This window comes from Podarcis filfolensis (genome assembly GCF_964270895.1).
Source record: "Podarcis filfolensis genome assembly, chromosome: 13".
Taxonomy (NCBI): domain Eukaryota; kingdom Metazoa; phylum Chordata; class Lepidosauria; order Squamata; family Lacertidae; genus Podarcis; species Podarcis filfolensis.
In genome coordinates, this window is record NC_139615.1 from 10,311,576 (window position 1) to 10,323,798 (window position 12,223).

The 12,223-nt window shown below is 50.3% G+C and overlaps 2 protein-coding genes across 2 annotated transcripts; one reads left to right on the forward strand and one right to left on the reverse strand.

Annotated features, from left to right (window-relative positions):
* Window positions 1-1,253: 1,253 nt before the first annotated feature.
* On the reverse strand, window positions 1,254-1,934 carry LOC310747243 (histone H2B 1/2/3/4/6-like). The gene has a single exon (XM_083581585.1). The coding sequence runs from the start codon at window positions 1,911-1,913 to the stop codon at window positions 1,533-1,535; it is 381 nt and encodes a 126-aa protein (XP_083437711.1). The 5' UTR covers window positions 1,914-1,934; the 3' UTR covers window positions 1,254-1,532.
* Window positions 1,935-2,654: 720 nt separating this feature from the next.
* LOC310747080 (zinc finger BED domain-containing protein 6-like) lies at window positions 2,655-9,990 on the forward strand. The gene is made up of 2 exons (XM_083581396.1): window positions 2,655-3,033; window positions 6,399-9,990. Exon 2 carries the CDS (start codon window positions 6,411-6,413, stop codon window positions 9,093-9,095), a length of 2,685 nt encoding a protein of 894 aa, XP_083437522.1. The 5' UTR covers window positions 2,655-3,033; window positions 6,399-6,410; the 3' UTR covers window positions 9,096-9,990.
* The last annotated feature ends 2,233 nt before the right edge of the window (window positions 9,991-12,223 follow it).

Genomic DNA, 12,223 nt, shown 5'->3' on the forward strand with positions numbered 1-12,223 from the left:
GATTTTCAACCAGCGTAATCCAGTAGTGGCTTGGGCTGTTAACTGGAAGGCTGTGGTTTGGGGTCATCCAGGGGCCTCTACAATTTTCCTTAAAAAGAAAAGCTACCTCATAAGACAGCCTTAAAAAATGTAAAATAAACTGGGCTTTTGTTAACACAGCCGATCGTTTTCTGGCTTCTTGATTACTTTCAGCTCCTGTGTTTCATAGCAGACACAGTCTCCAGAAATTAATTTGCAAAGGAGGTGTTTGCAATGTTTTCTTTTTGCTCGGCGAAGCAATTTAGGAAAGAAAAAAACGCAAACAGAAACCACTTGTGGCACTAGACTCTTTAAAAAAAAGTGGGAAATGGGGAATAGGTCATATAAGTGTTGATGAAGAGCGTATTTTAAAAAGACCTGGATACAAGATGCAATATAGGCCCTTTTTAAAAGTTATGCCATGCGACCCAGTTCATCATCTGTCCATAGTATTCTGTCTGTGGTACAGGAAACGCGTGGAAAGAGCGTGAGCTTGCACCGTGCATTGTTTACCCACCGTGGTCTTTGCTATATATATTTTTCCAAAGAATGTAAAGAAAAATCTCGCGCCCAACGTGGGGCTCGAACCCACGACCCTGAGATTAAGAGTCTCATGCTCTACCGACTGAGCTAGCCGGGCTGCTGGTAAAAGCGCTCTCAAACACAGTTTATCACTCGCTGGCTGTCTTGCTGCCAAAGATTTCATTATTTAATTTAAAACAAGCAGATCGCAGTACACAAACGCAGTAACTTAATAGCTTCGGGCGTCACTTCCACCTGGCCGTTTAGTGCCGGGTTAGGACCTTTTAATTCTAGCGCAATCCAGGCTACTTCAGAAGCAAACCCCATTCAGTTCAATGAGACCTACTCAGAAGCAAGCGACAAAGATTGCAGCCGTGACCGAATTGTCATGCGCCTTTAGAAAAAGAATGAGGGGATATGGCTTTGTGGCCCTAACGTGGATTTAATGGCGGGGGGAGGAAATAATCATTAGGGAAACGCCATTCAGAAACCGCTAAAGGGATCAGGGTAGGAAGAACGCGGGGGAACTCACAAGTCTCTCCCGACCAAATAGCAAAGCAGCGCTTTGAACCTATAGGTTCAGTCTCACCATACCTTTTATTATAGGAATGCACACTTAATATTTCACTGATAACATTAAGCCCAACTAAAATAGGCCCATTGAAATAAAGGAAGACGAATAGACCTATTATGAACTGGTCTTTGACCGTAATAATAATTACCACTATTATTAGACCTATTAATTGGTCGACCCAGATTTAAGAGTAACGTTAGATACAGCCGATCTCTTCCTGTCCCCTCCCTCGTCTCTTGGTATTATTCCCCACTAAATCCCGACAGCAGGACACCAAAGGAAACCCCCCCACGGGGGGGGGGAATAAAGTTAACACAACGCGGAACAGCGCTTTTCAAATGAGAAAGTGGGTGGCTCTTAAAAGAGCCTTTGGGTTTCTGTAGCACTTTCCCAGGCAACCGAAAAGAGGGCGCCCAGCTCACTTGGAGCTGGTGTACTTGGTGACGGCCTTGGTGCCCTCGGAGACGGCGTGCTTGGCCAGCTCTCCGGGCAGCAGGAGGCGCACGGCGGTCTGGATCTCCCGGGAGGTGATGGTGGAGCGCTTGTTGTAGTGCGCCAGGCGGGAAGCCTCGGCCGCGATGCGCTCGAAGATGTCGTTGACGAAGGAGTTCATGATGCTCATGGCCTTGGACGAGATGCCCGTGTCCGGGTGGACCTGCTTGAGCACCTTGTAGACGTAGATGGAGTAGCTCTCCTTGCGGCTCTTCTTGCGCTTCTTGTCGCCCTTCTTCTGCGTCTTGGTGATGGCCTTCTTGGAGCCCTTCTTGGCCGCGGGAGCGGATTTGGCCGGTTCAGGCATTTTCAGTCTTCTCGCTCAACTGCAGCCTCAAGCAAGAGTGGTGGTGCGGTTGATGAGCTCCCTTATTTATAGGACGCTTATGGAAATGAGGGCTCCAAAGTGCGACGTCGCTATTGGACGGCGACGAGCTTGCGTCACTCTCCAGCGTTCTAAGGATGTAAATGACCACGATTCGAACGCTGGCGTGCTATTGGGCGGCCCGGGAGGCTTGTGAACGAAACATTTCAGCTGCTGCCTCGATTTAAAAAGCCAGACTGATTATATATTCAAATATTAGCTAGAAAAGCAAGCAAACAGACCTAGATAGATCAGATTGATAGATCCAGCCTTTTCCTCTACTTTTGCCTGTTGCTAGGTTGCAAAGCTAACATAAGGAAAATAATTAAGGGCTGTAGTTCATTATCGCGTGAAATTTTTAAAAAGCAGGAAACGTGAATTTATTTTACGTACAAGAGAAATACCGGTTGATGGGTTGATTTAATTGGAGCAGGGGACGGGAAACACATGCAGTGAGGATCAAAGCAATCGTTGCATTTTTCTCTCCTTTTTTAGCATGCAGTATGTGTCGAAGGTGCGTAATTGCAAAAGAGAATTTACGCTAAGGGCTGGATTCTGTTCCTTTCACCACCCACCTGGTACTAATGCCCCAGAAAAATTCAGTGAGTAAACGTGCGAATGCACTCGCTAGGAGTAAATCTCAGTGGGGCTTGCTTCCGAGGAGCTATGCACAAGAATCGACACCTCACTCCCAATCCCTCGCCAAGCAAACCTACGAAAGTGTGGGTCGTGCAATGAATTTTGCGGAAGGAAAAAAAGAAATATGGGAAGTGAGGTTTCCTGTAAGGTTTTTTTTAACATCCGGGTGTTAGGGTTTTCTTCCGGGTGCTTTTTGTTCCTTTTTTACGTTTTTATATATCGTTTTGGAATAGATAGCCTGCGACATTTTAAAAAATAAATAAATGATAATCTGTATTTTTAAAATCGGGCGTCGTTTTGCGCGTGTGCGTCTTTTTGCAATAAGGCGTATCGCTTACTTGCAAGCCATCTCTGCAAAAAAAAAAAAATATAACTGAGGGATTGGGTTGTTCCTGATAGTCGGCGCAGCTTCCATCTTGGATTGGTGAGTGTGTCCCGCTTTTAAGGGCGAAGATCGCTTTTGTCTCTCGTGCTTCGGTATCAGAGAAAGGCGTTGCATCTCCTTTTAAGCCACTGAGAGTTCAGTTAACGAATACGCCTGCGGGGAGGAGGGAGGGGAAAGGCGTAGCAATGGTGATTCCCCCCCCCCTTAAAAAATATTTATTTATTTATCTGTTGTTCTCTTCAGCAGCAACGTTTTAGATTTCACGCATATTTCTCTAGCATCTAAAAAAAGTAAATTACAACAACCCTGTAAGGTAGGCTAGAGCTAGTCTCTCTACATTTCCCATGTTAGGGGAACTTCTCCATCCTGCTTCCCTTCATGTTGAAAGACTTTTAACTGGTTTAATGAAACAATATTGTTCCTTTGTTTATTAATTACCTGCCTTTAACCCTAAGTGCGCAGGGCGGGTTACAGCATTAAAAAAAGCAATATTGAAAAACAATTCAAAACAATATGTTGATAGACAATCAAAATAGATATGAACAAAAGTGGGGGGGGAGGGCCCCTCTGTTTCTCCAGATGCTTCTGCACCCCAGCTCCCATCCTCCCTGACCACTGGGCAAGCTGGCTGGGGCTGGAGGGGGGCGGAGTTTGGAGCCCAACAAGGTGCAGGCTTCATTGTTCCTGCTATCCTAAAGCTTCTGGTCAAGGTGCTAGGAAAGGAAATCGGTGGTGGGATTTGCCAACCAGCTTTAAACACCTTTGGAGATTGGAATGTTTTCTTCCTGCTCCTGGAGGAGGTCTGCAAAAGGCTACGCTTGGTGAATTTCTCAAGAGAGGGAGTTACTTCTAGAGTAGCGGCACCTCTACCACCAAGGGCTGTAGCTCAGCAGTGAAGCATGTGCCATGCATGTAGAAGGCGCATAGGGACTTAGGGCTGGGGATGTCGCCTGCCTGGCCGAAATCCCCGGAGAGCTGCTGGCAGTAGACAATACTAACACCCCTTCCAACATTTCTCCGATGAAAATAGAGGAATTCTATACAGTGGTACCTTGGTTCTCAAACTTAATCCGTTCCGGAAGTCCATTCCAAAACCAAGGCGTTCCAAAACCAAGGCGCGCTTTCCCATAGAAAGTGATGCAAAACGGATTAATCCATTCCAGACTTTTAAAAACAACCCCTAAAATAACAATTTAACATGAATTTTACTATCTAATGAGACCATTGATCCATAAAATGAAAGCAATAAACAATGTACTGCAAAAAAAATTTTTCCTTCCAGTAGCACCTTAAAGACCAACTAAGTTAGTTCTTGGTGTGAGCTTTCGTGTGCATGCACACTTCTTCAGATACACATGTACTGCAGTCACACAATCAATCAATCAATCAGTGGCTGAACTGGGCTCCACACAGTCAGCAAAAGAAGAGCCTCAAAAATGCAAAATAAATAGCAAAAGCAGACAGATCTCAGCGTAACACGGAAAACGGAAGTGTGTCATTCAAATCGGAAGCGTAACACTCAAAACGGTGCGTATTTGGCTTCTGAAAAAAGTTGGCAAACAGGAACACTTACTTCTGGGTGTGATAGGAATGTTGAGGTCTTAGGTATATGTTAAATGTTCATAAGTGTACCAACCAAGCACGTACATAGATCAGCGCAGGAAGACCAACCTGAAACCATTTTGATTCCCAAACTGAGCAAATGATTTCTCTGCAAGGTCAAAGTGGGAAACCTCCCCATTGTCTTTTCCTTCACAAACCCTGTCTTAAGGGCACATTTAAGATATGAATAGGGTGTGAGCCTGTGACATGGCCCAGAACTAAGTATTTATCATTACAAAAGACTGGCCAGGTTCCCCAGGCAATCCAATCAAGTAACCTGCCAGACAGGAGATAAACAACAACAGGAGAAAAACAACATTCAAATTTCTGTTTTAGACCACCTCTTCTGTGATGTAGGTATGATGTATATGGGGTGGTGGTCTTGAGATACACCCCTTCTGTGATGTATGATGTTTCTGGGGGTGGTCTTGATCTACAGGGTAGCAATTTCAAAAGTCTATATAAGGCCTTGCGCGCCATTGTTCTGGGTACCTCCTCCTTTCTTGCGGGTGAGGGGAGCACCCTGTTGCAACAGATCAATAAAGATCAAGCTTACTAGCTGCTTTGTTTCTCAATAGTCTCTGGTTGGCCTCTGTTATTTTCTCCTACCAATAGGGAACCTATGTAAAGACTCTATATGGGCTCTTGGATACCCCATAAGGGAAAGGGGCAATTTTTGTTTACAACATGGGTTTGCAGTGTTTGGGTTCCAAGTTGTTTGAGTACCAAGACATTTGAGAACCAAGGTACCACTGAATTGTAAGCCTCTTGGAGGCAGATCTGACCTATCTCTCTTTGCAAAATGCCATGAGCATGAAGTAGCACCATAAGAAAATAACTGGGGCAAATGGAGTCAGCAACAAAATAAAATAAATAAATTCCTTCCAGTAGCACCTTAGAGAACAACTAAGCACACGAAAACTCATACCAATAACAAACTTAGTTGGTCTCTAAGGTGCTACTGGAAGGAATTTTTTTATTTTCTTTCGACTACGGCAGACCAACACGGCTACCTACATGTAACTAGCAACAAAATAGTGTGTGAAGAGCTATGATGGAGGATTTCAGCCCCACTGTATGCCCCCCTCTATACCCACCCAAACCCATTTATTTACCATTTTCCTGCTCCCAAGAATCAGTAGGATTCTCTGGCCATTGCTCCCACTCAGTGGTGTTGTAAACAAATCTGCCCTTTTCCCCTTATGGGGTATCCAAGAGCCGATATAGAGTCCTTACGTAGGTTACCTATTGGTAGGAGAAAATAACAGGCCAACCAGAGAATATTGAGAACCCTAACCTTAACCCTACTGCTCTTCATCGGTAGATCTAAGGGCAGTTCACGAGAAAAAACAACGCAGAAAATACATAATGGCACAATGGGTCGATGCATCTGCCTGTTAACCAGAAGGTTGAGCCTACCAAGGGACAGCTGTGGGCAAGATTCCTGCATTGCAGGGGGTTGCCATAGATGACCCTCAGGGTCCCACACAGCTCTACAATTCTATGTTAAAAACAGTAGCAAAGCAGTAACAATTTTGGAACACATTTAATAGGCCATCAGATAGTATGTTCAATGAAAGATTGCCCAGATGGTAATGAGAACCTTGAGCTGACAAGGATGTCCCACCCTTGCGGTGTGAAAAGTTGTGGGTATGAAAGGGGAGATAAAGGCGGGACAGCACATTGCCCTTTGTTTCCTGCATTTGAGTGTCTGCTTTTAAAAGAAGCCGCTGGGCTTCTGAGTGATCAGAGGGAGCCTGTCTGGAGTGAAACGCTTGTGTTCCTTTTCCTCCCCTTCCCAGGGCTCCTCTGCCATGATGCCAAGGCGCGGCCGGGGCAGAAGAGCCCAGCTGGCGACTTTTTCCCGGAGAGGCGTGGCCATCCACCTCCAGGAGCCTCACTTTTCTGGCGCGCCGGAGGCCGGCGTTTCCCGGGAACCGTTCCCCGTCATGGCTGCCCCGGCGGTTTCTTTGCAGCCGGCGATGAAGGAGGAGGAGGAGCCCGGCCCGTCGACGACAACCGTGCACGACCTCTTCTCCTACCTGAAGGAGAAAGAAGACGAGGAGGACGAGGATGCGGCAGAGCTGGGCGCTTTCTCTCCAGCGGCGTCCAACCAGCTGGGGGCGAAGGAGCCCGGCCACCCCGAGGCTCAAGAGATGCTCTCGTACCTCAAGAAGGAGGACGACGACGGAGAGGAGGTCATTGAGAGAGTGTCGTTCTCCCCGCCCCACGTCCTCCACCCGCAGTCTGCTCCTCCGGGGACCTACATGCCCGCTGGCACTATGGGCAGGGCGGGCATCGAGATGGTGCATTTCTTCACCCCCATGACACACGTCTCGTCCTCTTCCCACCACCACCATCACAAGCGCGGGCGCGAGCGGGAAGTGCTGGTAGTGGACGGCATCCCCACACACGCCCCCAAGAAAACCACCTCGGCCGTGTGGGATTATTTCACCCTGGATCCCAGGGAGCCATGCGTAGCTGTCTGCAGCACTTGCCAGAAGCGGGTGCGCAGGGGCAAGGACGGGGGCACCCGCCCTGGCACCACGGCACTCCACAAACACCTGAAGGTGCACCACGGGCTGCACTTGCCAGGTGTCGCGGTGGTCCCTCCTTCACCCCTGATGCCCCTGAAGGAGAGGCCACACGGCCCGACCATCGTGGTGACCGAGACACCTGCCCCGGCCTTCCAGCCCGTGCGCCAGGAGAGGAACCAGCCGTACTACCCGCCGACGCACTCGGCCGCCATCCAGCTGGCTTCCGAAACGGCCTGGATGCTTGCCGTGGACATGCAGCCCCCGTCGTACGTGGAAAGCGACGGGTTCCGCCGGCTGATGGCCACCGCCCAGCCCCGCTGGAAAATCCCCGGGCGCGCGTTCTTTGCCACAAAGGCTGTGCCCGAGCTGTCTAAGGTGGTGTCCCGAGCCGTCCGCCAAGCGGTGGTGGGCAGCGTGGGCCGTACGGTCCACATCGCCATAGACACCTGGTCGGCCCGGCAGACAGCCTCCTACATGTCGGTGACAGGGCACTGGGTGGCCGAGTCGGCGGGCGTCCTCTCGCGGCATCATGCCACCTTGTCGGTGTGTGCCTTCGAGGGGCCCTGCTCGGCCGAGGACATCTGCCACAAGCTGAGGGAGGTGCTGCAAGACTGGCTCTATGACCTGAAGACCGGGGGCGTGGTCCTTGATGACGGGGCCAACACGGCGAAGGCCGTGCGCGAGCTGCGCCTCAAGTACGTCCCTTGCCTGGCGCGCTGCCTGAAGCTGGTGGTGAAGGCCTTCTTGGCGGCTGATGCCCACGTCGACCGGCTGCTGAAGACGTCCCGGAGGATCTGCACCCGTTACAAGCACTCGACTGCGGTCCGGCGGCGCCTGCTGGAGGCGCAGGCCATCCTGGGCTCGCACCGGCAGCCGGCGGGGCACGAACCTCCCCGGAGATCCAACTCCACGCTGAGGATGCTGGAGAGCCTCTACCGGGAGCGGCAAGCCGTCAGCGCCATCTTCGAGCAAGACGAGGAGGCCGCCTTGCTGCACCTGACGCCGCCGGACTGGAAGGTGGTGAAGTGTTTGGTGGAGATCCTCAAGCCCTTTGAGGACGCCGCCACACTGGTCACCCGCCCAGACGCCACGCTCTGCCAGGCTCTCCCTCTGCTGTGGTTCCTGGAGGAGCAGCTGCGGGCCTTGAGGACCAGGTACTACCAGGAGAACAACAACACGGCAGCCCACCTGACCACACAGGCCCTGGACTGCCTGGAAGCCCAAAACCAGCTGAGCGAGATGAAGGGCACCCTCATCTGCCGGGTGGCCGCCTTCCTCGACCCCCGCTTCAGGGACATCACCACCATGAAGCTGGGTGGGGCTGACACGGGTGACGCAGCCATGTTGAGGGAGCACATCCTCGACTTGGCCACCAGGTCCTACGTGCCTCCGGGGCCCGACGCCGACTTCTCCCCGATGGGGCGCTCGTCCCCGCAGCAGCCCAGCGGCTCCAGCGGACCCCCCGGCTCGGCGGCCTGGCAGTTCACCATGAAGCGCTGGCGGGCAATTACCAAGAGCGACCCCGCCATGGGCCTGGCGTCAGAGGGAGGGGCGGCGGCGGCCCTGCGGGAGATGGAGGAGTATCTCCACGACAACGTGGACCACGTCGGGGAGAACGCCGACCCCATGCTGTACTGGCAGGGGAAGATGGGGGTCTGGCCGGCCCTCTTCAAGGTGGCCCTGTTCCATTTCGGGTGCCCGCCCACGTCGGTGCCCTCTGAAGACGTCTCCGGTGGCGCCAGTTCGTTGGCGGACAGGGGGCACCCCAAGGACCTCTCCCCGGCTAACGTGAAGATGCTGACCTTCATCCGAAAGAATCGCCACCTCGTCCCGCAAGACTGGAGGCTCTCTCTGGGAGACCTGCCCTCCTCGCAAGGCGCCATGGGGTCGAGGGAGGACTTGGATCTGGAAGACGAGGAAGACCTTTTGACGGCGGATGAGGAACTGGAGGAAAAGCTGTGAGGAGCATGGCCACGTGCTGAACCAGTCTCAGAAAGGGGGCAGCTTTCGTGGGCGTAGTTGCCTCGCAAAAAAGGAGGGAGGGTAGGAATTAGTCCAAACCTGTTGTGAATTTTGTCTGTTGTGTTTTAAAGTTAAGGACTTTGATTGTTGATGTTGTTGTTGTCGTGAGAAGTATTGGACGACGGAGCCGCTTCCTCTTCAGGCGGGACTCCCCCGCTGAACCCGTTTGAAGATGAAAGACTTGCTGTGCATTAGAGCAGGATCTTGCCTTGTGTGGCCCACCGAGGCGAATGCAACCTGCCAGGTGCTATGGTTGGCCCGGCAGGTCCTCGGCAAACCTCCAATCAGTTACATCAGACTGCAGGAGCAAAGAGGTTGTCAAGCACAGCTGCAAAGCTTTGAGCAGTCCTCCATCGTGTAGCTAAGGATTAGTCAACCTTTTTATACCTACCGCCCAGTAACGCATCTTTCTTGATGGTAAAATTTCCTTACTGCCCACCAGTGCTCGATGGAAGGAGGATTCAGCTTGTGCCATAGAACCCCCTACTGCCCACCTAGAATCCTGAAACGCCCACTAGTGGGCGGTAGGGACCAGGTTGACAACCCCTGGTGTAGCCGGTTTTGTGAATGAAGCCGGAATGTGCGGCCCGTAGTTGTAGAATTCCCCTTTTAACAATGATGCTGTGCGTTGATTCTGTCTTTAGAAATGGTGCTAACGTGGGGGGTGGACATTAAAGAAAACAAGTATTTGCCATTTTCAGAACTTTTAGACTCATTTTAACTGGGTGTTTCGAAACGCTTATTTTTAACATCCTAACCGCTCTCCTGAGTCGCTAACATGAAATAAGCTCAAAACGAAACAAGCTACCCAAATAAAAACATTCCTTCGAGCAGACGAAGGACTTGTGTGTGTTTCATTTTTATCCCTCTTGCCCCTTCAGTCACAGCTGTGCTAGGAGCCCAGTTTTGATATGCAAAAGAAATGCATAGGATCCCCTGCCGCGAGAGGAGGCGATGTCGTCACTTGGTTAGAGAAGTCTAAAAGGAGATGTGACGAATTGTGTGGCAGAGGAGAGTCAGTGGTGGCTGTTAGCCACCATTGCCCAATGAAACCTCCATGTTCGGAAGCAGTCTATCTCCCAAGTACCAGTGGCATAACTGGAGCAGCAGTTTGGGAGGGCTGTTGCTATCATGCCCTGCTTTGTATGCTTCCTAAGAGATGTCTGCCAGGCTACTGCAGAACGCAAGACTCTCAAATTGTATGGTTTGTCTGAGCCCACATGGCTTTTGCTATGTCTCGCCCCACATTTATTTATGGGGGCAGTATTACCTCTTTCTAGGGACGCGGGGGCGCCGTGGGTTAAACCACAAAGCCTAGGACTTGCCGATCAGAAGGTTGGCGGTTTGAATCCCCGCAACAGGGTGAGCTCCCGTTGTTCGGTCCCTGCTCCTGCCAACCTAGCAGTTTGAAAGCACGTCAAAGTGCAAGTAGATAAATAGGTACCGCTCTGGCGGGAAGGTAAACGGTGTTTCTGTGTGCTGCTCTGGCGCGCCAGAAGCAGCTTAGTCATGCTGGCCACATGGCCCGGAAGCTGTACACCGGCTCCCTCGGCCAATAAAGCGAGATGAGTGCCGCAACCCCAGAGTCGGTCACGACTGGACCTAATGGTCAGGGGTCCCTTTACCTTTACCTATTACCTCTTTATTTGGCCAATAATATTCTTCCGGAGCAGCTCGAAGAGCTCAATAAGACAGTCCTTGCCCCAAAGTTTACAATTCAGGACACAAAAGGAAAGGTGTCATTAATCACAAAGTTCCTATTATCAGCTGGAATGGAAAATGGGTGGTGGAGAAGAAATCACCAACCCTACTTCAAAACTTTAAAAGGTTAAACTGCTAAAGCAGATTAAAATGACTTCAACTTTCAAAGCACCTGGGTAGGCTTGTGGAATGTTTTCAGCAGGTGCCAGAAAGAAAAGCTGTGATCTTGTAGGTAAACTGGTCCCAAGTTGTTAAGGGCTTTATAATCTAATATTAACACCCTGAACTTGACCCGGAAGCAAATCGGCATCCAGTGCAGATCTCTGAACGCAGGAGTTCTGTGCAGGCAAGGCTTCACCCTTGTTAGCAATTGTGCTGCAGCATTCTGCACTAACTGCTTTCAGATCAAGTTTGATGAAGTGTAAGGAAAGCCCTTCTTAGAGCATGTTGCAGTGACCCAGTAATTCATTCATGCTTTCTGCTTTTGTCTAACTACAACCACCTGCAAAGAACCTTATTCTTTGCAACAGCCACAGGTTCTTGGCAATTTCATGGCAGATGTGTTGGATTCTGACCCCTTACATTACCTACAGAGGGATGGTGGAGAAGAAATGTTGAGATGCTAATAGCCGTTCACTGGGAAGGGACCCCCTTCTTTCAGGCAGGGCTTCTGTGCCTGGGTTAAAAATGCAATGCAACAGGTGAAGTTTCTCCCACCCATCACGGCATCTTCACCCCAGGAACGTTTCACCAGGTGAGTTTCTGCCACATGAAACCAGCTGAGAATGAACCAGGAGAGCAAAGGTGGAGGCTTCGAAGCATGCAGGTGTATACTCTGAGTAAGGGTCTTAATAACTCTGGAATTTATCCAGAGCTTTCTCTCCTTTGTCTGTTTTATTTACATCCCACCTTTCCTTCAAGGAACTCACCGTGGCATCCATGGCTTTCCCCCTTCTGCATTTTATCCTCATAAAAAACCTTGTGAAGTAGCTTAGGCTAAGAGACAGTGACTGGCCCAAGGTCAGTGAGCTTCGTGGATGAGCACAGATTTGAACCCTGGTCTCCCAGCTCCTAGGTCCAGCACTCTAACCACTACACCACACTAGCTCTGTGCATGGATAATAGCACTATTTCTGAGGGTTGGTTTTCATAGAGTTTTAAAGTCAGAAATGGAACTTACAGTCCAGTTTTCTGTTCAGTGCAGGAATCCTACAATGCAGGCTATGACTCCTTCATGAGAGATGGTGCTTAAACCTCCGCTTTAAAAGTTATATGTGAAGGAGAGCCCATCACCTCTCAAGGCAAGTCAAAGGAACTTTTGCCTTCCCTGATGGACAGCCAAAACCTGCTTCTAGGGAGTTTCCACC